At 45.2% G+C, this 24,450-nt stretch overlaps 1 protein-coding gene across 2 annotated transcripts in view; it reads left to right on the top strand.

The window, feature by feature from the left end:
• Nucleotides 1-7,346: 7,346 nt before the first annotated feature.
• TECTA (tectorin alpha) overlaps nt 7,347-24,450 on the top strand; it is a gene marked incomplete at both ends in the record, with an annotated part of 67,340 nt that continues 50,236 nt past the window's right edge. For both annotated transcript variants that reach the window (XM_080930396.1, XM_080930395.1), the window contains 6 exons: nt 7,347-7,410; nt 10,523-10,656; nt 13,247-13,534; nt 17,143-17,280; nt 17,603-17,768; nt 21,039-21,451. In XM_080930396.1, the coding sequence (XP_080786522.1) occupies nt 7,347-7,410; nt 10,523-10,656; nt 13,247-13,534; nt 17,143-17,280; nt 17,603-17,768; nt 21,039-21,451 (1,203 nt within the window). The remainder of the gene's footprint in view (nt 7,411-10,522; nt 10,657-13,246; nt 13,535-17,142; nt 17,281-17,602; nt 17,769-21,038; nt 21,452-24,450) is intronic.

Genomic DNA, 24,450 nt, shown 5'->3' with positions numbered 1-24,450 from the left:
CCACACAAGACATACATGTGAGGCTAGCACATAGGTACTGTCTATCTGCTGCACACACACACACACACACACACACACACACACACACACACACACACACACCACCTATCCCAACTTCACCTCGGACTATTATATGTACTTTCATCTACATGGCAAGATCTGAGATCTGACATCTGGGGCAAGGGTATTGGTACCACTGTGGCTGGTGACAGAGCCTGAACTACCCAGTTAAGCAGCTTGTTCACGACTATTCTCATTGTATCATTTCTGCCTTAGAATGGATTACTGAGGTCTACCTGCCTGTGGACCTTGGGTCTAATGGGTTCAAATCCTAAGAGAAAGGGACACATGGCCATTTGTCTCTTGGGCAAATGGCCTATCAGAGACCCCAGTCACATGCCAGGAACTGATTTGAAAGAGACAGACCTCTTTGCTGCCAGAGGCATGACCTTGCTACAGAACACTAGGACCCTGCACTGTGGTTGAACCATCGGGTTTTGCTCTGAACTACCCATTTCATCTCTTTCCATTACTAACATGTTCAACATCAAAGGGTCAGCTGGACCTATGGCCCAAGTGGCAAAGCTGTTTGCATTGTAGCCTGGGCTGCTATAGAATCATTCCCATTCTCCATGCTGGATGAGTTCCAGGGTTAGAGCAATTTTCCTGGGTCTAGAATATATAGCCTTCAGAACCCAAAGACACAAAGAAAGGAGAGTTTTTTATAGCTATAAAATAAGTACTTTTTGCCTTTCACATTGGAGATGTTCTTGGCCACCTGGTTTGGAAAGTTTTATTAAAACAGTACCCTTGAATCTAAAGGATTTATCTTCCACTTTCTAGAGCATATGGTACCAAGACATTTAACCTGCTGCCACCCATGGCTCCTTGTACTCAGGATGCCAAAGTTTGTTACTATGTACTGAATCAGTGTGATATACTGGGGACACAGATGGTACAGAACACTTTGCATTAGATTATGAAAGAAGGTGAGTGTCTGTGTCCATACATTGTCTGTTGTTATAACAGAATGCCAGAGGCAAGTTGAGTTGTAAAGAAAAAAAGTTTTCTGGACTCATGATTCTTCAAGTCCAAGAGCATGATGCTGGCATTGCTCGACTTCTGGTAGGCTCATGATGTTTTAGATGTGTCGAAAAGAGGAAAGGTCATCATGGAAGAGAGAATTGTCAAAGAAGGCAGAAATTTTACAACCCACTCTCATGGTGCCCTTGTCCTATCAGGCTTCAAACTTACTCTCACAGGATAGTAAGTTGATCTTCACTGAAACACTTCTCCTGAAGCCCAACTCTCAAAGGGTCTGTGTTGAGAAACAAGGCTTCAACACAGGCCCTGGTGCCCCCAAATCAGACTCTAACTAGAGTGATAGGAGACTTCCCATCACCCTCCATTAAAGCTGTGGATGTGTGTTGCAGTTTGTCCATATGATGGAAGCCATTGCTGGCCTTTGATCCCAATGGTTCACCTGTGCACATAAAGCCAGGTTGGCTCCAGAAAAGATAGCATATAGGCAAGGACGCTACAGGCTGCATTAGTTCACAGCCAGTCTTGAGCATCCATCCTGAGTGGAGATGTGGTAGAACCCACCAGTCCTTGTATGTTAAGATGATAGTAATCTTGACCCACTAATCTCCCCTTCTGCCCAGAATGCATTCTCTGTGTATTCACTACCTAGGCTGTAATCTTTTACAGGCTTTCCACTTACCTTCATGACTAGGAAAAATGGTGTCTAAATGGGTCTGCAGATGCCTGTAAGCCAACCTTTTTCAGGACATTATTTTTCTCTCCTGGGCTCCTCATACTATGTTCCTTGGCTATTGATGTTGATTTGAACCCCTTGCCTAAAAGTCCTTAACATGTCTGGGAATTCCCTTTCCTGAGTGTATAGTCTCTTATGAAGCTGAACTGAGGGACTTGTTCAAGTATAGATTTGTCACAGTGTTGTACAGTCCTTCCTTTTGGGGATCTCTTAGTTTTTCAGCCTTTGGATTCTAGATTTGAAAGCTGGCTTAGGTCTAGAAGTGGAGCAGAGATTGTGACTATTCTGAGACTGGGCATTGACTCTTGAGTCTCAAGCATGCTAGGCAAGTACCTTACCACTGAGCTACTCCTCAGTCCCATGTTCTCTTTTGATTTTGAGAGGGTATCTTCCTAGGTTTCCCAGGCTGGTTTTGAGCTCACTTAAAAGCCCAGGAAGGCCTTGAACTTGAGATTCTCTTGTTTCAGTCCCTCCAGTCATTGGGATGACAGGCCTGAGTCACCGAGCTCAGCTAGACATCACAACTGATTAGAGAAACTGCTCTCAGCCTTGGTTGAATTCCTCTGCTTTTCAGAATGCACACAGTACACTGCCCATGGTGGCTCTCTGGCCTCTGTGCTTTTTTAACCATCCCTAGTGTTCTCTATGAGTCAAATCCCCTTGACTCTCGCTCTGATCTCTTCTCTGTCATCATGGAAGTTCTAACCTGCTTCCCTCCACACTCCAAGTAGGAGGAAGCCATCACCTGGCTTCTGCTGTCTCAGACACTCATCTCCACACTATCGACAAGCTAGATTCTGTGACTAGTGCCTGGCTCCATTTGTCCTGTAGAGGGAAACCACGCTTAGCTTCCCAGTGCTGTGTGGCTTCCTGCCTGAGAGGTAGGTCTCACTGACATTTGGAGCATGCTCACATCACTGAGCCTTTTCTTGTCATCTGCCACAGTAATTTTGGCTCTTCAGTCTTACTGGATCTGATCCACCACCTTCTCTAGATTTCTAGTAAATGTCTGAGGACTGTGTTTGAGCCTTCCCTGGGGTCTTTGACCCAGTGTTAAAGCTATTATCTCAAATGTCAATGAGTCTCCCTGATTCTGTGCCAGAACTCAGTCTCCTTGGCTGAGCACCCTCAGAATAGAGTCCCTTAGGTTCTCCCCTGGCATCCCAAGCCAATGGGCTAGCTCCTTTGGGAACTCAGACCTTCACAACTCTGGCTAAACTAGACTACAAGTGGAGCCTGAGTCTAGGCCTTTCAATCAGGACATGGGGTAGGAGCAGCTTGTAGGCTGGGTAATTTGCTGTCTTGTGGGGGAAATGCCATTCTATTGTGTTTGTACACAGGAAAGGAACTTCAGCTGCTAGTCAAGTCAAGTGGGACGTATCTGAGGGCCAGAGGTTTTGAGAAATCGAGGGCAGTGAACATCTTTGGGGGCATCTCTTTATTACACATGTATCTCCCAACTTAGTAGTGATGCTGTTTTCTGAGAAACATATTGCTGGAAATGTTTTCATTATGCAGATGTCATAGAGGTCTTATACAAATTACGACCAGTACAACATGCTGCTGTAATCTTTAGTCACCACTGTTGTACATATGGTTTGCTGTGGACAGCAATAGTGTCATGTGGCACACAACTGTGTATATAAAGATATTTTTATATATTTTATGTGCACACACAGGATATACATAAATGTGTGTTATAATGAATTATACAAAATGCATATGTGTATACATATATAAATTATATATTTAATGTATATAAAAAATTTCCCCTATATAGGTGCTGATGTTACATGGTAGAGCAGCTGCTTGTTGCTAGCTCCTAACAGAATCCTGTCACTAAACAGGAGTTCCTGGAGCAAAACCTTTCCAACAGAACATCTTAGACCATGTCACAGTCATGACAGCCAACCATTTCTTTCACAAAATGGACACAGGAAACCTAGGACACAAACCAGAAATATTCAGTGCATAACAACTGTTCTACTTGCTTTGGGGGATGTTCATTTTGGCTTGTTTCTTTCCCTAGTGTCTTTTCTATCAACCAAGAAGCAGCATCAATCTATGTCGTGTTTATAAAGCATGGCTATGTTGGGTAACGGGCACCAGCCCATTCCAACTTCATCTAAACTCAGTTTAAATCCTGGCAGGAACCTTTATGTACCGCACAGGCTCAACCAAATGAGTCTTGCCATGAATAGAAGCCTTTGTTATTCACCCATCTGTGACCACTGAGTGTGCAACCAGAGCATGCCCCCACCAACCAGCTTCTAGCCAGCCAGGAAAGGGCAAGCACTAAGCCAGTCCAGCCTCTTCCCAAGCACCTGGGGCTCACCTACGGCTCACCGCCAGCCTCCAAAGTCCTTCTCATTCATTTATGCTGGCATCTTGTGAATCTGGTTCTGCCCAGACGGTCTTCACCTCAGCAGCAGTCCTACCTCAAAAGAAGGACAAAGAATTTAATATGGGTCAAAAAAGGCTGAGGTAGAAACATCCTTGAATGCAGGAGAAAAGGAAAGTAAAGCAGTTAGCATGGGTCACCTGCAGGGGTTTTTAAGACCCTGTTTTGCCTCTGGACATTTAGGTCTGATGAGACTACACTAAAGGTTTACTCAGGACCAGGCAAGGGCTGCTCTAGGTGAGTCTTGGATTTGGATTTTATTCTATTTTACACATGCACCAAACCCTTATGTCTTCTGTTACAGAAATATGTGCCTTTTGGATTCATTCGGCATCTGTAAGAGGGTCTATGGGGAGAATTCAAGTTACCAGTGAATAAACACATTGTGTAATGCCTGCACAATTATCACAGGGTTTTGGCTAAAGATGGGGAAACTTATGGTAAAGACCAGGTTCTCCTAACACTCTTGTCCTTTTAGCACAACATGTGCAGATCTGGGTTGTTTTGATTCAATTTTCATTTCTGGTCCAGGCAACACATCGCTGTCTGGCCGGAGAAAGATTTGGACATATTTAAAATTCCCATTGATTTGATTTACAAAAGGGCCTTTCCTATTGCATTCAAATTCTTTCTTTCTTTTTTAAAATGAATTCCACTTCGAATATTTTAACTTCAGTGGTACTTTTGCAGTCTTATGCATGTGTAAATCTTTCTTAGAGATTTTTCTACAGGAGGAGTATGTCTACACCACTTCCCCTCCCTCCTTTCCTCAAACTCTCCCTCTCGAATTCATGATCTCTTCTTTAATGATTATTCTCTCACACACACAACTTACTGAGTCCATTCAGTGTTGCTTGTATGTGCATTTGTTCGGGGCTAATTACTTGGGATTGGGTTTAACTTATTGGAATCCTGAAATCATCAAACTGAACAGTTTTCCTTTGTTTGAACAGCATTCCAAAGTTCTTCCTGGAAACTTTCAGCAGGAGAAGCCTGTACCCCTCTCGATGAAGACCCTCAGGGGCACAAGTGGAGGTGTCACAAGCATAGTTTTCCTTCTCCCACTTAGTTTTGCCTGAGAAATGCCACTGCCCATCTGTGTATGGATCAGAGAGAAAAGGAATGAAACCTTGTCACATTTGGGAAAGTTTCTTTAAATACTTTATACATATCTGTAGGGGACAAACAGAGGAGAGCCTGCATGTGAACACATAGAAAAAAAAAAAGAAAAGAGACAGATAGAATAGAGAAAAGAGAAATTAAAAGAAAGAAGAGAGGAAGTCAGAAAGAGAGAAAGAAAGAAAGAAAGAGAGAAGGAAAGAGAAAGAAAGAAAGGAAGGAAGGAAGGAAGAAAGGAAGGAAGGAAGGAAGAAGAAAGGACGAACTTTAGTAGAAAACCGACTTCATTTAAATGTGGCGGGGAGCCCCTTTGTAGGTTTACTCCCATGCTGGTGGATGCTAATGCTGTAATGCTAGACAGTTGCCTTCTTTTGGGTACAAAGACAAAAAGGGAGGGCTTCTTTTGTGTTTTTCAGAGCAAAGTGATTCTGATCAGAGAGAACCAAGGTTTCAGCTCCAAGTACCTGACATTTCCATCTGAATCCAGTTTTTTTTTCTCTCTCTTTTTAAAGGAGGGGGAGGTCTAGTTTTTCAGGAAAAGAGCCTCTCCACGCAATCCTGAAACTGATCTTCAGATTTACTTTTCCTTAATCAATAGAAAGCAACTTGATTGCAACTCAACACTCCCCCGACTCTAGCGCAGGACTCACTGAATTTTTGGTTTCAAGACTATGGGAATCGGACGTGATTTCAGGGATCAGAAATAGTTGGCAGCCACGCGAGGAGAACTGACGTGAATTCTTATACCTAATTTTTCTGGGCTCACCAAGACTTGACTTAATACTTCTCACTCAATTCCTCCAGTATCGACAGAACAGGTTAGTGGCATTTTTCATAAGTACAAATGTCTAAATGAATCCTTTTCACTGCCGCTGTCTGCCCTGCTCCCCCCAAGGCCTGCAGCTTGCCTCTGCCTCTGCTAGAGCTGTATATGATGCTCGCTGAAGCTCTCTGTCCTTTGCAGCAAAACCGGCTAGTCTTTACCATGCGCTTGAGACTTCAGTGTGCATGCCTGACAACTGAACATTTGCCACAAGACTCTCGCAGTATCTAGTCATTGCCTTTGCCTAAAAGTTGGGCTGAGCGAGTCTGATAACCTCAAATGACAAGAGAAGGTGTTTAATCTTTAAGATTGATGTGGGGAGCAGGTTTCCTGGTCTGCACTTAGGTCCTCAGGCCGGTACATGGAGAACTTGGGTCTCCCGTGTGTGCTTGCATCTTATCTTAGCTTTCTGGAGCAGCGCAGACCGTCCAGAACTGGGGGTAACGCCACCCGCTCAGCTGATTGTAAATTAACATGCAAATGAGTTTGGCTTTGTGATGTTCCTACGTTTAATTAACTTCCCGGAACTAACGAGAGTTGCCTGAGTGTGGGGTTCTGTTTCTGTTGTATTTCCAAGGAGCCATTCTGGTGTGCTGTCTTTTTTTTTTTTTTTTTTTTAAATCACCAAAGTAGCCATTGATCATTTATTCAACTGTGGGATGTCAGTGGACCGTCTAAGGCCACCTTTGAGTCCAGTCAGTAAAATGATGGGTTGACTTCAGGTTATTAAGAAAGGATGACCTTCTTTGAATCCTCCTACCTGGAGAAACACGTGGTCATTTTACCAGTATTTCCTGGATCCCAACAAAGTCTAGGATAATTAGGAGAGTTGGGTCTTGCAGAAGTTAGAGTCTGAGAAGCATGGTCTGAGACCTGCACTTTTGGAGTTGGGCGCTTTTTTTTTTTTTTTTTTTTAAATCAGATGCGAAGTAGACACCTTCCCTGGCTCCCTGTAACTTGCATTTCTCCCATCTAACTCCCCAATAACCTACACTCCTAGGCAGCCACCTTCTGGGGGTCTACTTTGTCCCCCAACTGTTGAACTCAAGAGGGCCTATGCGCCTCCTGGGAATACAGCCGACTCTGAACGATTGGTGTTGGGATGTGAGATTGTTCTGTGATGGTTGTGGTGTGTCTCGGGGATTTGCCACCGAACACACCTGGTGTTCTATTTACTCTGGCAAGCAGGGGATTTTTTTTTTCCTTTTTCTTTTTAAAATTCCAGGATGAATTATTCATCATTACTTAGAATTTGGGTCTCTTTCATCTTCGCCCTTGTTCGGCACCAAGGTGAGTACGACGACATCTCATACAGCTCTTGATCAGCACACTCTCGAGTTCATAAAAAGACACTTTCTTTGGCACCGTAATTGCAAGGGCAGGTGTACATGTGTCTGCGGATACAAGGGAAAAAAAGTAAATTAAATTCTGTTGTCAAGGGTAAAAATGCATTAACTTTGAATGATGCTCACTTTTTCTTCTTTAACTTCCAACACAGTTTGTATATTCCAGGGAAGGTCTTTAAAACAACGCAGACTAATTGTAGCTCGAGTTTTTGCAGGAGATGATGCTCCTCCTCCCTCCTCACTGATCCCCATTTCGCCATTTAGCTCTATGTGGGAAACTTTAAAGAGTTACTGTATTTTGATTCAGGATTAGGAAGTTGCAATAGTAGCTTGTGGTGCAGATGCCTTGTGCCCCAGAGACCTGTGACATAGGGCAACAATGGAAAGCTACAAATAAAAAGGCAGGTTGACTCCCTCAGCCTCATGAGCCCTTCTTCCTTTCTGTATCTCTCTTAAGTTGGTGAAGGGTCATGCATATGCTTTCCTGCCATTGTACGTGTGTTGTTGGATTAGAAAGATAGGGCAATCAGTGAAAGTCTTTTAGGACTAATCTTCCAAAATACTGTTCTTTTGTTTGTCAAGTTCAGTTTCTGCATGGTCCCAGGGTCTTAGATGAACCTTCCCTTTAAGATCATACCCACTGTCCTAGAACTGGGTGCATTAATAGTTGTCCAATGCAACCCAAAGTCACAGTAATTTCCCTACAACAAGCCTAGTGACCTCAACTTCCACCTCTGCACCAAAAAAACTGTGGTTTTCTTTGGTGAAAGAGAAAAATCCTGGAAACCTAACTTTATTTGTGTGTGTCATTCCCAGTTTAGAGTGAGCACGGGTAGGGATAATGTTTCTGTTGCTAACTATCACTATTTGTGACACTATCAATTGTCCCTGCTGCTAATTGTTTTATTTTTCAGTAGTAGTCGGCTCTGAGATGGGAACCATTGTTGTTTTTGCCTGTTCCCTTTGGTTGAGTGCCCTGTTTTACTCAACAAATCTTTATTGAGGTTGTACAGTATTAGATGTACTTATCTGTAATGTTTTTAAGACCAAAAACTTTTAACTGTTTTTTTCTGTACAAAACTCATAAACTAAGTGAAGAATCTTGGAACCAGAGAGAAGCTGGGTCTCCTTTGCCAGTTTTTTTCTGTGTCCTTAAAAAGGGGTTTTGATTGCCTCTTCTCCAGGCAGATTGCCCAATGCTGTACAAAATACCAATTAACTTTAGCATGGAAATGATCACTGTGCTGTGTAAACTGGAGCCCTTTTACATACTGGGAATGACTCCCAAAAAGCTCCCCAAGAAAGACAAACCTGTAGTTCGACACTATACGCACAAGAAATTCAAGGCACTCAACCACCTTCAAATCTAATAAGTGCTTATGTTTAATGCCATAGTAAGATGACAAAGAACTTTTTGGAAGTTTCCATCTTCTAGAACTTTGTACTTTGTTACCATATTGTAAATAAGAATATTCCAAGAGCCTGTCTGAATACTTACTGTGATGTCAAACACAGATCACTGGCTGAATGCTCCTGGGATTAAATCAGCTACAGCATCTCCTACAGGTTAAGATTTGGTCAGCTTCCCAGAAACCTCTGAGATGTGGGAACACTGTGTGAATACTAATGTCCGGACTGGTTCCCTGCTTTCCTGATGCTCTCCCCCAGACAGAGATTAAAGCCTTTGTCTGGGCAGACCTGGACCAACTCCCCACTCCAGAACTCCACCCTCCCAGCAGCTCTCTGTTAACTCTGCAAGCTATTTTTAGTGGCTGTTGTCTGCTCACTAAAGGAGAAGAACTAGCTGGGACCAGTTCCTCTCCATGTTTTCCGCTCCATCAGTACAAAGTGGGGACTGTCCCAGAAACAGCTGATATGAGACTGGGCTTGAGGGCTGTGGCCATAGCCCTACATGGATCAGCTACTCCCACCCTACCCCCAGAAACAACAGACAAACATTCAAAGGAAGAAAACTATTCTGTTGTCCAGCTTTGGTTCAAAAGAAGAGAGAACAGGGGCAGAGAAAAGTGACATCAGATGTGACATGTAGATTATTCCAGAGGTACAGTTGTACTGGGTTCTTGGTAGCACAGGCCCTTGGGGACATTGCCTTATTTTTCCCACCTATCTGAGCCACACTTTGCAAGAGTTTTTGTGGGAAACTCTAGAGTTTGTACTCCAAGCATTCATGGAAGAAGTGCTGCTGGCCCAGGTGGAGTTATGTGTAATGATCCACCTTTTTGACTGGGAGAAGCAGAAAGAACACTGTCTGCCCTACAGAGTGCTCCAGCATTCAGAACCCCACACATGCATGCACACATGCAGGCACACATGCAGGCACACATGCAGGTACACATGCAGGCACACATGCAGGCAGCACCTCCCTCTACTGCCTCAAGGATCCCATGTCTGCTTCCTGTGAATAGAGCTGGACAGAGTCCCTTGGCCAGTCTTAGTCAAGGTCACTCACAGGCAGTTCCTACCAACCTTCTCCTCCCGTTGTATTGGTTCTAATTCCTCCTCTTGGGCTCTGATGACTTCTGCCATGTGGTAGGAAAAAATGGAGTCTTAGAAAAAGCTGCCACGACTGTCTTGGGAAATCGTAGAATTCTTAGATTAGAAGGGTGCTCTGTGGTTACATCCACACTCTCTTCATCTGGTCATCTACTCAAGAGGCAAGCCCTCCTCACCCACGCCAGATCTAAAGGCCACCTCCGGACATCAAGAGCTCCAGGTATCCATGGTGGTATGACATCCCCACTTACTGTTACTGCTGGTCTCTCTAATGCATGGACACACCAGAATAAAGCACATAGGTCTCTATCTTAATCTGAGACTGAGTCCTTTCTGGTCTTCCCTTTCCTTTCCCCAAAACACAAGATCATTAGCTAAGTATAGCATATACTCAGACTGGAGAGACCAAGGCCTGCTGCCTTGCCTGTGGCTTGTAAACCATACTCAGACAAGCTGGCATTAGTGGGTGGGAGGGATCATAGCTTGCCAAAAGGAAGTTGTAGCTGCCATCTAATCTGTCTAACTACCATCTCTCTTGACAGCTCAGCCCAGAGAGCTCATGTATCCATTTTGGCAGAACGACACCAGAACCCCTAAAGTAGATGATGGGAGTTCATCTGAGATTAAGTTGGCCATCCCCGTCTTCTTCTTTGGTGTTCCTTACCGCACCGTCTATGTAAGTGCAGAAGCCGCTCCCCCTGTTGTCTGTTACTAAGGAAAGCACTTAAAAAACCCTCTTCTGGGGCCCCGAGGATTGGGGATTTATTGGCAGCCAAAGCGACAAGTTCTGAGATTTCATGAGCTGATGGGTTTTATGATTAAGAAAGTCAAAGGTATATTTAATGGCTAATGTTCATAGTGGAGGAGTATACAGGGCAGTAAATTGCCTTTGTGGGTGATTAAACACAGAAGCGAAGCAGAGGCCCAATGCCGTTCACATTATTTCTGCTACTCAACAAGATAAAAAAAGAAACAATGAACCACAATAGGAGCATCATCAGGTTTTTTTGCTCCCTTCTGGGGGTGTGAAAAGTTTAGACATCTGCTCTTCTTGGGCTTCTGACCAATTTGCAGCCGAGCTGGAGCATGGGAGATGGATAATCAGCGGTTGCATAAATGTTGTTTGCAGAATTGGCCACCCTCCTCAGGTCTGAAGCTATGCCAGAGGGTCCCACAGTCGAAGCCTGTGCTAGGAAGCAGTTCAGAGCTCTCTGGGGCAGTTGCAGTCTCAGCCCTTGCTGTTTGGATGCTTGAGGTTGCTGCTGCGGAGATTGTGGTTTGGAACAGCTGAACCTGTCTTTATCCCTGTCCTCATGGACTGAGGGAGACATAGTAAATTCTGCTACATCTCACCCTAGATCTGTGCCCTACCCCGGAGGAACAAACAACTGAAATTTGGAGCATGTCCATGTTCTGACACTGAGGATGCTGCTTTGGCAGTTTGGTGGACAGTTAGGAAATCACCCTCTCCCAATACACACACACACACACACACACACACACACACACACACACACACACCTCTACTTACCTAAGGCTTCTGAAACACTGGCAGCTTTGCCTGCCGTACCACGTTCCACCCCAGCTGACTCAGAAACTGGGGGAGAAAGCCTACTTATCTACCTTAATGAGCTCTCCAGGTAATCCTGGTGCCCACAGAAGTCAGAGAGCCACTGATCTCAACTGTAGACTATAATCAAAACACACATTGAGTCTCAGCCAGCTTCCTCCACAGGCCAGCCCATGTATTTTAATCACACCCGTTTCACCCTAACAAATACGTGACTCTGGCAACCTAAGTTGCTTTTTATGCTAGCCTCACGACAGGGACCTCCGTGGTCTGTGTGAGAGAGAGCTGGCTCTGAGATTTGAACTGAACTGACCTGCTTTTGGAGATGAGAGGTTTTCCATTCTGGGGTCCTTGGCCTCCCAGGGCTCTAGAGCACAAATTTTACTCAGTTCCTCTTCCTCTTCCATTGCACAGTGTGACTTGGAGCTTAAAAAGCCTTGCAGAAGGACAGGTTCAGGGCAGCATCTTTTGTGTGTACACTGTACCCTGACCTCCCAGTACTGAGAAGTGAATTCCTTCTGCCATTTGTAGGTGGACCTCTGGGTGGCTCTTTTTTCTTCCTTGAAGACAACAGGTTCCCAACATCCCCATGTCCCGGCCATTTCACACCCCAACCTCACAGGCTTTCCTCCAACACTGAGGTACCATCAGTGCGGCTGCATAGCTCTTCCCCTGACTCACTGTTGATGTCAACCCTGCTGCTGATCAGTGGGAATATAAGAGACAATTTGATATCTAGGGAAATCATGTCTAGATTTCCTCTGCCCAGGAACTGCGAGTATTCCCGGCACGGGTATCTTCTGCCACTGAAGTCACACGGGCCATGGGGTTAAGTCACTTTCTCTCAGACAGGGGATTGATTTCAGGTCCTGAGGGAACTGAGGGAACACATTACAGCAAGGCGTTGCCACTTCCTGTGCTTACAGAGCCATTTACAGATCAGGAGGGACTCACCGTTAGGTGGTCGTTTACAAGTACAACTCGAAGTTCTCAGATCTCAGTTTTTATACAGAGATGGTACAAAGACGCACTCAAGTGACAAGAACTGGGCAGAAACTGGACATCTTTAGGTCTAAACCTTGCTCTTTTTCTGAGTGAGGAAGTAGTTACGACATCAAGAGAAGTTTTGTTTTGTTTTTTAATGGCTCACCCAGAACACTGAATAGCTCACCCTGAGATCTGAGTTCAGCAAAGGAGTATTTGATTCTTCTTTCTCTGCCTCCTTTTTCATGATACAGTAAGACTCAAGGTACATTGTGGAGCTCTGCACTTGTTAAATTAACTGTTTATGTTTGTGTTCTGCGTATTGTGCATCTACGACTCTCAACAAATTTGTCCTTTTTGTCTCTGCCTCTCTCTGTCTCTGTCTCTGTCTCTGCCTCTCTCTGTCTCAGTCTCTCTCTCACACACACACCACAATCCACAACCCAGTAGCATCTAATAAATGCAAACAGATAGGACAAAGAACGTGAGAAGGAGACTGAATTAATAAGGAACACAGCTGACTACAAACAAAGTGACAGAAAACCAATGAGTGTGTCTAGGAGGAAACAGTGGGAGCTGGTATTTAGGGGTTCCAAGTCAGCAATTAAAATTCCTTTCCTTCGTGTGATTGGCTGCATGTCTGTCTTGGTTTGTGATGCTGAAGTTCCCCTGATTTAAGGTCCACTGTGCAAAACCTCTCTTATTTTTGTAGGTCAATAACAATGGTGTTGTTTCCTTCAACGTGCTAGTGAGCCAGTTTACGCCAGAGTCCTTCCCCCTGACGGATGGGAGGGCCTTCATTGCTCCATTTTGGGCAGATGTGCACAATGGAATTCGGGGTGAGATCTATTACAGAGAAACCATGGACCCTACCATCTTGAGAAGAGCCACCAAGGACATCAGGAAGTACTTCAAAGACATGACCACCTTCTCTGCCACTTGGGTTTTCATTGTGACCTGGGAGGAAGTCACGTTTTACGGAGGCAGCAGTACCACACCTGTAATCATCCAACCCTTTCCACTTTCCTCTGGGTCTCTGACTTCCTGTCCATCCTCAGTACTGAGCAGGGATGTAATTGTAGGGTGGAGGAGCATCAGGTTACCTGAGTTAAATTAAGGTCTCTCACCACCTATTTTCCAGGAAACTGGGGAACATCAGCATGAACCAGTCCAGTCAGCTGAAATATTTCAATGTGTCGCCCCAGTCACAATTCATTACCAATGTCTAAAAGGAGTCTTTCGACAATATTCTTGTGGAAGGTAGCAGTCCTTTTTGTGGGAGTAATAAGGCAAAGCTACTTATTCCAAGCCTTGTGTTATGAATCTTTTGAGGGACACAAGGGGCTTTTTCTCTTGCCAGGGGCACAAATGTTTCTCACCATCGATAATTTTCCTTTCTTTCCCCTCCATAAAATCTGGCAGCAAGAGAGAAGTGGGGTGCTGGATTGGGGGAACAAACAGCCTGGTTCATTTTATTATGTTATGACATTTTTTTTTATTGTGACCAGAGCTGAAATGGTTCATAGTTGATGTTAATTAGAGTGGGCAGTTAAAGCAATTCCTGAATAAAGTTTCAACATCTGCTCTGAAATCCCAAATGAGCAGTCAAATAAAAGTGAAATAAAAAAGATTATCTCTGGTAATATCTAGAGATAATCAACTTTCTGCCTAAAGGGACAAAACCCCAGTTTCCATGAATGTACACACAGCTTGTTTGGGTAACCATGGTAGTGGAGAATTTTGAGGTTGCAATCACATGCACCTTCAGCTGTAGTTTCCTGGTAAGCAAAGAAACTTAAAAAAAACAAAAATCTATCCTCTTCTTTCTTATGGGTTATTTCTAATCTATCCTCCTCTTTCTTGGGGTTATTTCTAATTCCATCTGTTTTCCTGGCAATGAGTTGGCTATTTAGAGGTGGAACAGAAATTCCTGCTTAGCAGAGAGAGGGTAAAAAGTGCTGGTCTTGCAATTTTTACCTAGGATGCAATGGGGGTGTGTTTTAGCATTGTCTGACTAGGGCGGCTCGAAGCACTTTATTGCTAAGAGGACGTGCAGAACAGAAAGACACATGTTTAAGCAGCAGATGCATTGGCTAGAAATAACCTCTAAAGAAGCATACGTTTCCCTCTGTCACGTTATGGATCGCTAACGACTCCTCGGGTGATGTTTTATGTCCTTTAAGCCTCATATCTTACAGCGTAGGGATGCAGGGTGCCAGCGATCGATAAATTTTAGTGTCAGTGAAAGGGTAGGGGAGAGAAGAAATGCCCATCAAATGCTGACCACCATTTCCCCCACTAAACCCTCTGCTGGCTATAAAAATTTCCAAGATAATTTAGGTGCTTTCTGCTTTGTACTTTGGATGGGGTTTCCAAAGCAGGTGAGATCTCTTTTCCTGAGGACAGACAATGGAACCTTGAAGGGCTTTGAGCTACTAGAGGGAAAGTAAAAGATGACCGATTCTGGACACCAGTGAAGTGTCAGTCCGTCCCTACCTTTGAGACAGACCTATCAATCCCACCCAAGACTACCCATGGTCAGGCTCACTAGACAAGGGGTAGAGAGATCTTCAGACAAGACAGTGTCATGGAAGCCCAGCAGAAGAGGAAATGGGTGTGTTTCAGGAGAACCAGTGTTTACTGAACTTTCAACCATGCAGCCTCATAGTCAGCTATTTCTCAATCATCAACAAAATCCCCCAAGGACTGTCTGTGTTCCAAGGTGACAGTGATGGAGATTCAGGCCCCCTAAGCATCAGAGCAATGGACCACAGTGAACTCTGAGAATGACTCCTAAACTCTTCCTTCAGCTGCCTCCCCCAGTGTCCCAAGAAGCTCTCTGAATTCTCGAAAAAACAAGGTCATGTAAACCTAGGTCTAGGAAAGTCTTAAAATGAGTATTAGAAAAATATGTATGTATAGGGATGTGTGTATAAGAACAGATAAGTGTGTGTGTTTGTGTCTGTGTGTGCTTGTATATGTGTGTGTGTGTCTGTGTGTGTGTTTGTATGTGTGCCTGTGTGTGTTTGTGTCTCTCTGTGTGTCTGTGTATGTGTGTGTATGTGTGTGTGGTGGGGGTAAGAAATGATGGAGTGATTTTGGGAGTTGATCCCAAAGGTATTTCTTTGAGTCAAGGTATTGTTAACAAATGGTGAGAGAAATTCAGCTCTGTAGGGGAATCCTGGCATGAAAAAAATCCAGCTTCAAAGCATGCATAACCCTGGCTCTGCACCTATCTTTTGAATCTGACCCCACTAGCGATCTTGTAGAAACCTTGAGTTTATTGATCGTTCATTTCTTTGTCCTACTTTCCTCTTTTGTTGAACGGGCCCAAAGAACGAAGTCATATCCCCAGCCAACTCTATCAAAAACGCCATCGGCTGTGGCAGGCACAGGGCCTGAGGAGAACGCTCTCTCACAAAAAGGGCTTTTCTTTACTATCGAAGTGCTCTTCCCTAGAACTGTCTAGAATGGTTTCCAAGATCCTCCATCCCCGTCTGATTACACAGGATAGGAATTTGGGTCCTCCTCTGCTCCTGCACAGAATGTTAACTGGGATGCTATCAGGCACCCCGGAAGAGGCTTGAGGAGGGAAAGGGAGGAAAAAGGAGGGAAAAGGTGGGAAAAGGGTGGAACTGCTACTTTCAAAATCTATTTTGATTGCATTTCTTGAAACCATGGGTCCAAGGCAGAGGATGAGGAAAAGGACATAGGAAACGCTGAGGCTGGATGCAGGAGAACCATCTGCAAAGTTTGGATTTCAACATCTCTGTTCCCTTAAAGGCTTAGGACCAAGACAGCTTGGAGTGATCACACTGCGAGGTGGGCTGGGTGCTCTGACTACAATCCTGTGTTCCAGAACGCCATCATTGCTCAGTTTCCAGCAACTCATTTCCCTCAGTCCTTAGCTGCTTAGCCCTAAATGGAAGGAACCCAAACCATTGCCCATCTCAGCATCGGTCTGAGTTGCAGCCGAGCACTGAGGATCTTACAGATAATGCGTGAACGCTCAATTAGAGGAGCTAAGTCTTTCCAGAAAGAGCGTCTTTAAAAATCACTTCCCAACTTTCATCTTAAAGGGGGGGGAGACATCTCACCCGGAATAGTGATGTCTTCCAGGAACAGAGAAAGCCTGCTCCAGAGGACTTTGGGTTCACTGTGTCCCTCCCCACCCCGCCCTGCCCACTCTGCTCTGGGTGCAGGTATTTGTGCTGAGGTCCCTAGCTTGACATTTCCTATAGTTTATTCTCACGCTGCCATCTATGGGTGTTCTCAGGCCATCGCATGCTCAGAAGAGGACTGAATCTGCGGCTTTGGTCCAAGAGAGATGGGGGGAGGGGAGGGGCACTGAGTCAGACCCCGGGGTTTCTCTCAGGCAACTCCTCAGTTGGACACACAGTCCGACACATCTAGCTTTTCTGCACGGGAGGAAGGAACACAGTTTGAGCGAAGGCAGGGTGCCGGGGCTGGGCCGCAGAGCAATTCAGAGCCGTTTGGTGTTGGGGGCACAGTTGTTGTCTGTGTGTGTGTGGAGCAGGTGAGGGTAGCCACCCCTGAGTGATGACCTCCTAAGAATGTGGATCATGAGGATTTCTGCACGTTCTTCAGGTGAACACCTTCCAGGCTGTGCTGGTGTCTGATGGCTCCTACACATTCACACTCTTTAATTACTATGAGATCAACTGGACTACTGGGACAGCCAGTGGTGGCGACCCTCTGACAGGCCTCGGAGGTGTGATGGCCCAGGTAAAAGGTTTTCTGTATCATCCCCTTATAGATTTAAACTGCTGTATCCCTTTCTTGCTTCTCTCATCATCGTGAACAGAGTCCCGTCAAAATCCTTGCTCTAGAAACACAGTTTTGATCTCGTAGGTATACTTAGGTATACTGAGGGGCTAGCCTTGTCTATCTTTGATACCTTACTCTGGGTATGGGGTGAGCTAGGCACACCTTGAATGGTGACTTATGGAGTCCAGCAAAAAGTAATTTATTGTTTCCAAGTGTGATGAATTCTTAAAGTAATTATGCCAGACGACTAAAAAGGATGGTGTGTGTATGTGTGCTCCAGGCAGGATTTAATGGTGGAAACCTCACAAATTTCTTCAGTCTTCCGGGGTCAAGAACCCCTGAGATTGTAAATATTCAAGAGACCACAAATGTCAACGTTCCAGGACGCTGGGCATTCAAAGTTGACGGGAAGGAAATTGACCCGGCCAATGGCTGCACCTCCAGAGGTAAAAAAAAAAAAAAAAAAAAAAAAAAAAAAAAAAAAAAAAACTTTCCTTTTTTCTCTGACAGCAAGGGGCTGGGTTTCCTTATATTGACAAGTGAGCTTTCCAGCCACAGGGAGAATTCATTTCTTACCCTTTTTGACATCTCTCAGCTGTGTGATGGAGATCAAGGTAATTTTAGCATGCGCATTCATCACCTTGGGAGCAGCACTGCATGTGGTATGCTTCCCAGTCCTTGCCTGTGGCGTGCAGTTTGGAATATCTCCAGCGTGAAGCAGGGCCTTGAGTGATTGATTTCTCAGCCAGATGGACTGAAGGAAGCGCCCCTGTCTCGCCTTAATTTTGTTGTTGTTGTAGCTGTCCCCCTTTAAGATTCTCTCCTCATCTTGTTTCACCATCTGCATTTTTGTAGAACCCCAAGAGTGGGTGAACTTTGAGTGTCGCCAAGTCCCTGTAATGTAAAGTCCCAAGTAGCTCCTGGTACAGGAAAAATAAAAAGTAGCTGAGTTTTAGGCGTTTCCTCAGGGATAGAAAGACAGGCAAGGGTAGGGGCAATCAGAGCCACTTTAGGTGCCTGGGAAGGCACCTCTGTGGGTTCCCTGTACACTGGCCTCTGTAGTGTGGCATCTTTTCTCAGCCACCAAAGATGCTCATAAACCTGGGAGTTCTCACAGGAGCATCCTCGTGTATTGATTCCTGCTCCCATGTATTAAAAAGTATCCAGGAAATGGGATTTCTTTTAATATCTCTGCATGTGGAAGTAGAGGTTACAGCCACAAAAAAGACAATGTTTTCTCTGTTTATCTGATGCCCACCTAGACGTCCATTCATCTCCACTACACCCCCATCAATCCACTTCTCCAGACGCCTACCTAGTGGCTCACCCATCCAACAGCTCTCTCTCTAGCCGCCCCATCTCCATCTACCCTTCTCTCCACCCATCCCTCCAATCCTTCGTATTCTTATCAATCCATCCATCCACATGCCTACATATGGCTGTCCACTAGCCCAGCATCAATCCTGTCCATCCAGCCTGTCTCCAGAACAGTGTAATAGACCCACTGAACCCCGGCTCTTCTTCCAGTAGCCGCAATGTTGGTAAGTATTCTAGCTGCAGAAATAGACGTAGGCGGAAAGGCGACACAGCGCAGCAAAGACACATGGTACAGAGAATTGTGGAACCATGGGCAGAGTCGGACAAAATGATTGCAGATCTGTAAGAAGTTTTGCATCGTTTAAGGAGCTCTCTCCTCCTTGGGTAGGAAGCATGCTCTGCATAGTTGGCTGCCAGACATATCTCTTGCCTCCGCTTCCATTTTTAATACATAGAGAAAAGCCAGTTTCTTCCGGTCTGAAGTTCCCGTGCTCCCTCCCGCTGAGCACTGAACCTCTGACTTGCCCTAAGGCGAGCTCATGTTTGAAGATGACCTACCCGGGCATCTTTGCCTGTGCGCTCTGTGAAGTCTTCTATTCTGGAATAACAAGTAAATGCCAGGGAGCTAAGTGGGTATTAAGCTGGATAGGAAAGAATGTGTCCCAAAGCCCCTCCCCATGACTTCTGAGACTGCTCCTTTTCCCTTGTGGGAGGGTCAGCACAACGCTACTTAGCGTCTGTGTGAGAGTCTGGCTCTCTGTTGCTTCATCTCTCACCCCTTGACTTCCCGGACCCCCCCCCCCCACACACACACCTCTTCCCTTTTATTCAAATGTTATAGAGTTCAGTGACTACGGACTGCATCGTGAGTTCTCAGTGGCAGCCTCACACCTGAGTCCTGGGATTGGACGTCGTGGTGATAGACAGCGTTGGTTGGCAGTGCTCTGGGCACGGTCTGATGCCAGCTGTGTGCAATGTTCTCACTTCGCTGCATGCTTTTTTCCTCTTGACTTATGTGTTTGGGTTTCATATGCAGGACAAATTCAATATCCACACAGGACTTGTGCATTTTTTATGTGCCTCTGGACGTCTATCAATCTAATGAGATTGGGATTTGGCTTGAATTATAAGCAAGGGACTTGGTTCCATAGAGCTGGCTTATTAAATCATCATTTCACAAACAAAATTATCATGGAGCATCTATCTACCTTTTGGTCCAAACCTCCTCCATTCAGAGGCATTTCATTCTCATTTATTGGAAGCCTGGAGATATAGAGACTGGAAATGATACTGAGTAAATGCTCTTATAATGTATGCAACCTTGAGCTCACTCAACCAAAGTGCTGGGGGACTCAGGGCCTGTCTTAAGGGCTGTTGCATCCAGCCTACTGGGATATGAACACATCTATTATCTTCTTTTAGGTGCAAATCTCAACAGGTAGGAGGCACAATTGCTTGTTGATACGTGGTTGTGTCGGACAAATAAAGCAAGTACACTGTTCCTAAGGTGCCCCTGCCTTCTGCTAGGGTTAAGCCAGTAGGCTTGGACAACTCCTAGGATATTCAGGAGTCTCTGTGTGTGTGTGTGTGTGTGTGTGTGTGTGTGTTTTTTAGACAATTTATTTAGGGGAATGATTTTAAAGATTAAATATATGTCCAAGAAATGGGAATGAATATTTATTAAAACTTAGTACATGCCTTAAAGCCATTCTCCTCCTGACCTACACTTGGTCAGAAAGTTCTCTTCAGAAGATAAAGAGAGAGGAATACCAGACTTGGGCAGGTCCTGGAGCCGGGTTTTAGTTCAGCAGAAGCAGCATCTGTAGGATTTATGAACCTTTGGGAGTAGCACAGAAGAGGTCAGTCTTCTAGAATATTCCCAGGAAGCTGGGATTTATGTCTGCCTCCTGATTTGTGCTGTTGACCTTTTGGGGGGTACATGCCACACATACGGTTGATTAAATGAACAAATTAGCAAGCAAACAACTGATTGCTGAATTCTGTGGCTATCAGCTAGGACTGCTTTTGGAACACCCTTGCTCTACTTCTTGAAAAGGAAATGGCTCCTGCAGGGCAGAGACTTTGCCACAGAAGGCAATGTGTCTGTGTTGGACTGTGGGCTCGCTCACCAGCTGGGACATTAACAATGCCAGCAGCTGGACACTGGGTTCAGACCCACTCTGCTTGGAATCTTGGCTGATGTTGAATGATTTATTCAATGGGTCTTAAGCCTCGGTTTCCCTGATTGTCAAACGAGGGTGACAATCGGTAACCCCAACCTAAACGGGTTCACATGTGGGATGAGAAGGCATGACCAAGGCAAAGAAGGCCTTTATCCCGGGACCTGGAACAGAGGAGAAGTACTCAGTAAATGTTGCCTCTGATGTTCTTATTCCCAGGACAGTTTCTTCGTCGAGGGGAGGTGTTTTGGGACGACCTGAACTGTACGGTCAAGTGCCGCTGTCTGGATTTCAACAACGAGATCTACTGTCAGGAGGCCTCCTGTAGCCCCTACGAGGTGTGCGAACCCAAGGGCCGGTTCTTCTATTGCACTCCAGTGGAGACCAGTACCTGTGTGGTGTTTGGGGAGCCACACTACCACACCTTTGATGGCTTCCTCTTCCACTTCCAAGGCTCTTGTGCTTACCTGTTGGCCCGACAGTGTCTCCAGACCTCCAGCCTTCCCTTCTTCAGTGTGGAGGCCAAGAATGAGCACCGAGGAGGCTCTGCTGTCTCCTGGGTGAAGGAGCTCTCAGTGGAGGTGAATGGCTACAAGATCCTCATTCCTAAAGGAAGCTATGGGAAAGTCAAGGTAAGACCCTCTCCAAACATCACGGGGAGATGAAGAGGGGTCAGAGGTGCTTCAGCTTGGGAAAACCCTCCCTCTGTCAACTCTTTTGCTGGTTGTCTTTCTATGATGCCGAACAGTTAGATGCACCTTCTGCTTGGAAGATGCTCTCATAAGCCAAAGTTTATATGTGCAAAAGCTTCATAGTGAGACCATATTTTTTTTTTTTAAAGAAAAGAAGTATGCTCACATTCTTGGTTCCTTCACTGGCCGACCCTGCTTATACTTGTATATGTGTACACACACAAGCAGATGCGTGACTCTCGGAAGTCCCAGGAACAGAATGACAAGCTTAGTTTCTCATAGCCTTGGGTTGCGATAATTAAAGTCGTATGGTCATGGCCAGGCTATGGTGAAAGCACTGAGTACCTATGCCTAATTCAGTACAGCCTTGAGTGTCACCCTCAGCCCTCCATCCTGCTTGCCCCACAGCCTCTGTTTCGTCCATGGAGAAACTTTCAGAAATGACTGGGTCTCCAACAGGTATGGTTGTAGAGCAGCTTTCCTGATGTCCTCGGTAAGTCCTGTACTGGGAAGATCCCAGGAAAGCTTTACCCGACGGCACTCTACAGAAGCCCCCACTTCACCCACACTGACAGTCTAGAGCACAAAGCTCTGCTGGCCTGTTTAGCATATGCAAATGATTCCTGTCACAGGGGTGTTGACTAAAGAGGGGAAGCCAGAAGCTACTGGTAATTACTCAATTGGTGGAGGCCTTAATTTTCATAATGTTAATGAAGACCTTGTTGTAACCGTAGTTACTCAGGCAATCATTAACTTGGAGACCACAAGGGGTGATTGCTATATTCCTTGCAATCCTTAATCCTGGTGCATGGTCATTAAATAGTCTCAACCAGAACTAATAAAAGCCGTGTTGTAGTTTTAATTGCTGTAGCATGTCTAACAAAAGGCAAAGCCAGGGAAGTAATGCCACTCTTTTCCTTTCTGGCTCTTCCATTCTCAAGTCTGTGCAGCCCATGAGCTTTATAATTAGGAAAGTGAGCTATGGCCGTGGTTGAAATGCCAATTTGCTCGTTGTTTGGTCAGTCCCTCTGGGGACAGGTTCATATATCAGCAAAGGATTCTAGTACAGAAGTTTGGAGTTTTTCCACTGTAAATTTATATAGTTCCATCAAACATTGTCTTTATCCTTGTGGATGGATACATTCCCTGATAAATTTTTGTCACCAGCTTTTCCAACTTGCTGGCATTGTAAAAGAAAAAAAATGGTGCATTCTGACACCAGTGGTTGAGGAGAAGTGTTATGCTTCGTGCCTATTTTCCATTTTGATTAAACATTTTTTTTTTTGCTCATGCTCAGACTTTTTCCCTTTTTTTTTTGCCTTTTTAATGAAAGAAAGGACACTGTCGTCCCTTTCAGGCCCAGCGGCTCTGCTAATTTCGTGTGGCTCCATTCCACCGTCCAGGCTCGGGGTATGGATTCCTCAATTTTCTGTAGCGACAGGGGGATGTGGCCGTGAATATAAATGCTCCAGAAAGAAAAGGTTATGTGACTCCAAGTGCAAGCTAACAACGGCGTCCTTTTCTTTCTGCCAAACGGTCCCCAGTGCCTCTGAATACACCTGCTATGCTAGGCAAGAGTGGTTAGATGGAGGGTGATGTGGGGACAGCCAGGGAGAAGCCCAGGAAGCAGGAAGGAGCTCAAGACTCCTGGGAAACATCTGACTTCCTAGCCATATTGTTCCAAGCCTGGAATGGCCCAAGTTGTGTCCTTGCAAATTACAGGTCCCCATTCTCCAACCCCGGCTCCAGTTGCTGGGTTAGTAGCAGCATTCCTTCGGTGGGGGTTTTCCCTGTTGAATCCATTCTCAAATGATAAAATAAACAATTCTGGTTACATATGCTAATGAAGCTAAAAGAAAGCCAGCTTAACTAAGCATCCATACCCAGCAAATGTCTCTTAGTGAACATTAGGTTGTCGTATTCCTACCCACAAGAACCAGAATGGGTTAGAGTATTTCAGGGGGATGGGTAGGCCATCTCACCCACAGAGGATGGAGATTTTTGACTCTGGAGTGGGACCTGCCATCAATGCTGTCGGGATGGACTCTAGCTTCATTTTTCCTTGTCTGTCAAGCGGGAGAAGTTGTGTCCCCAGATTGGACTCCTAGACTATAGCCTAGACTTGGTTGCCTATACTCAGAGCTGATATGGGCAGCTAGAATCAGTGGCAAAAGATCAACTTGGACCTCAGTAAGCTTAAGTCACCAGCTCCATCCTCAATTAAAGTACAGAGAACATGCTGAGAACCTAAGGTTTCATAAATATTAAAAAGAGCAAACAGATGTGCTTCACCCAGCACAGAGCCTAGCACACAGTAGGCATTCAGCACATGCTGGTTCTGAACTGTCATTTCTACAATTTGTGATTCATCTTCTTTGCCCTTGCTCTGTCTCTGTACATATCCCGAGAGAGTTCTGTTGACAAGGAAAATGCCGAGAACACAAGGAGAAGGAAAAGCAAAGAGCTTTGCCTGTTACTAGGGAATGAAGCATAGGAATGAACCAATAAATCATGGGTCAGGGTATTGTTCTCTAGGAGGTCTTGCTTTGAGCCTTAGGGTGACTAACTGTGGCAAGAGCAAAGAGAGTGCCATGTGCTCTATGTCAGGGAAAAGCTCTCCAACTATGACTTATGGGCAACCGTAATGATGTCAGCCAGGATGCAATGAAAGAAGACACAGGAGACCCTGTGGCATCTGGGGTGCAGGAACTGCAGCAAAATCCAGAGGCGGGTGGTTTTTCCTGATGACTTTGTGTCCTTGCTAGGAACAGGAATTAGGTGAGAGGGAGGGAAGCATCCAGAAACCAATGTCCTTAGAACCTGAAATTATACTCATCTTCTAGAAGATTTACTTTTCCACACCTCAACATGGACAAGAGATATTGTTCTGTACCCTGGCAGGCTGACCTTCCTTGCAGAATGGCTTTCTGCACCACTGT

The sequence above is a fragment of the Micromys minutus genome (genome assembly GCF_963924665.1).
Source record: "Micromys minutus genome assembly, chromosome: 16".
Classification (NCBI taxonomy): domain Eukaryota; kingdom Metazoa; phylum Chordata; class Mammalia; order Rodentia; family Muridae; genus Micromys; species Micromys minutus.
This window is presented reverse-complemented; position numbering and strand designations above follow the sequence as displayed.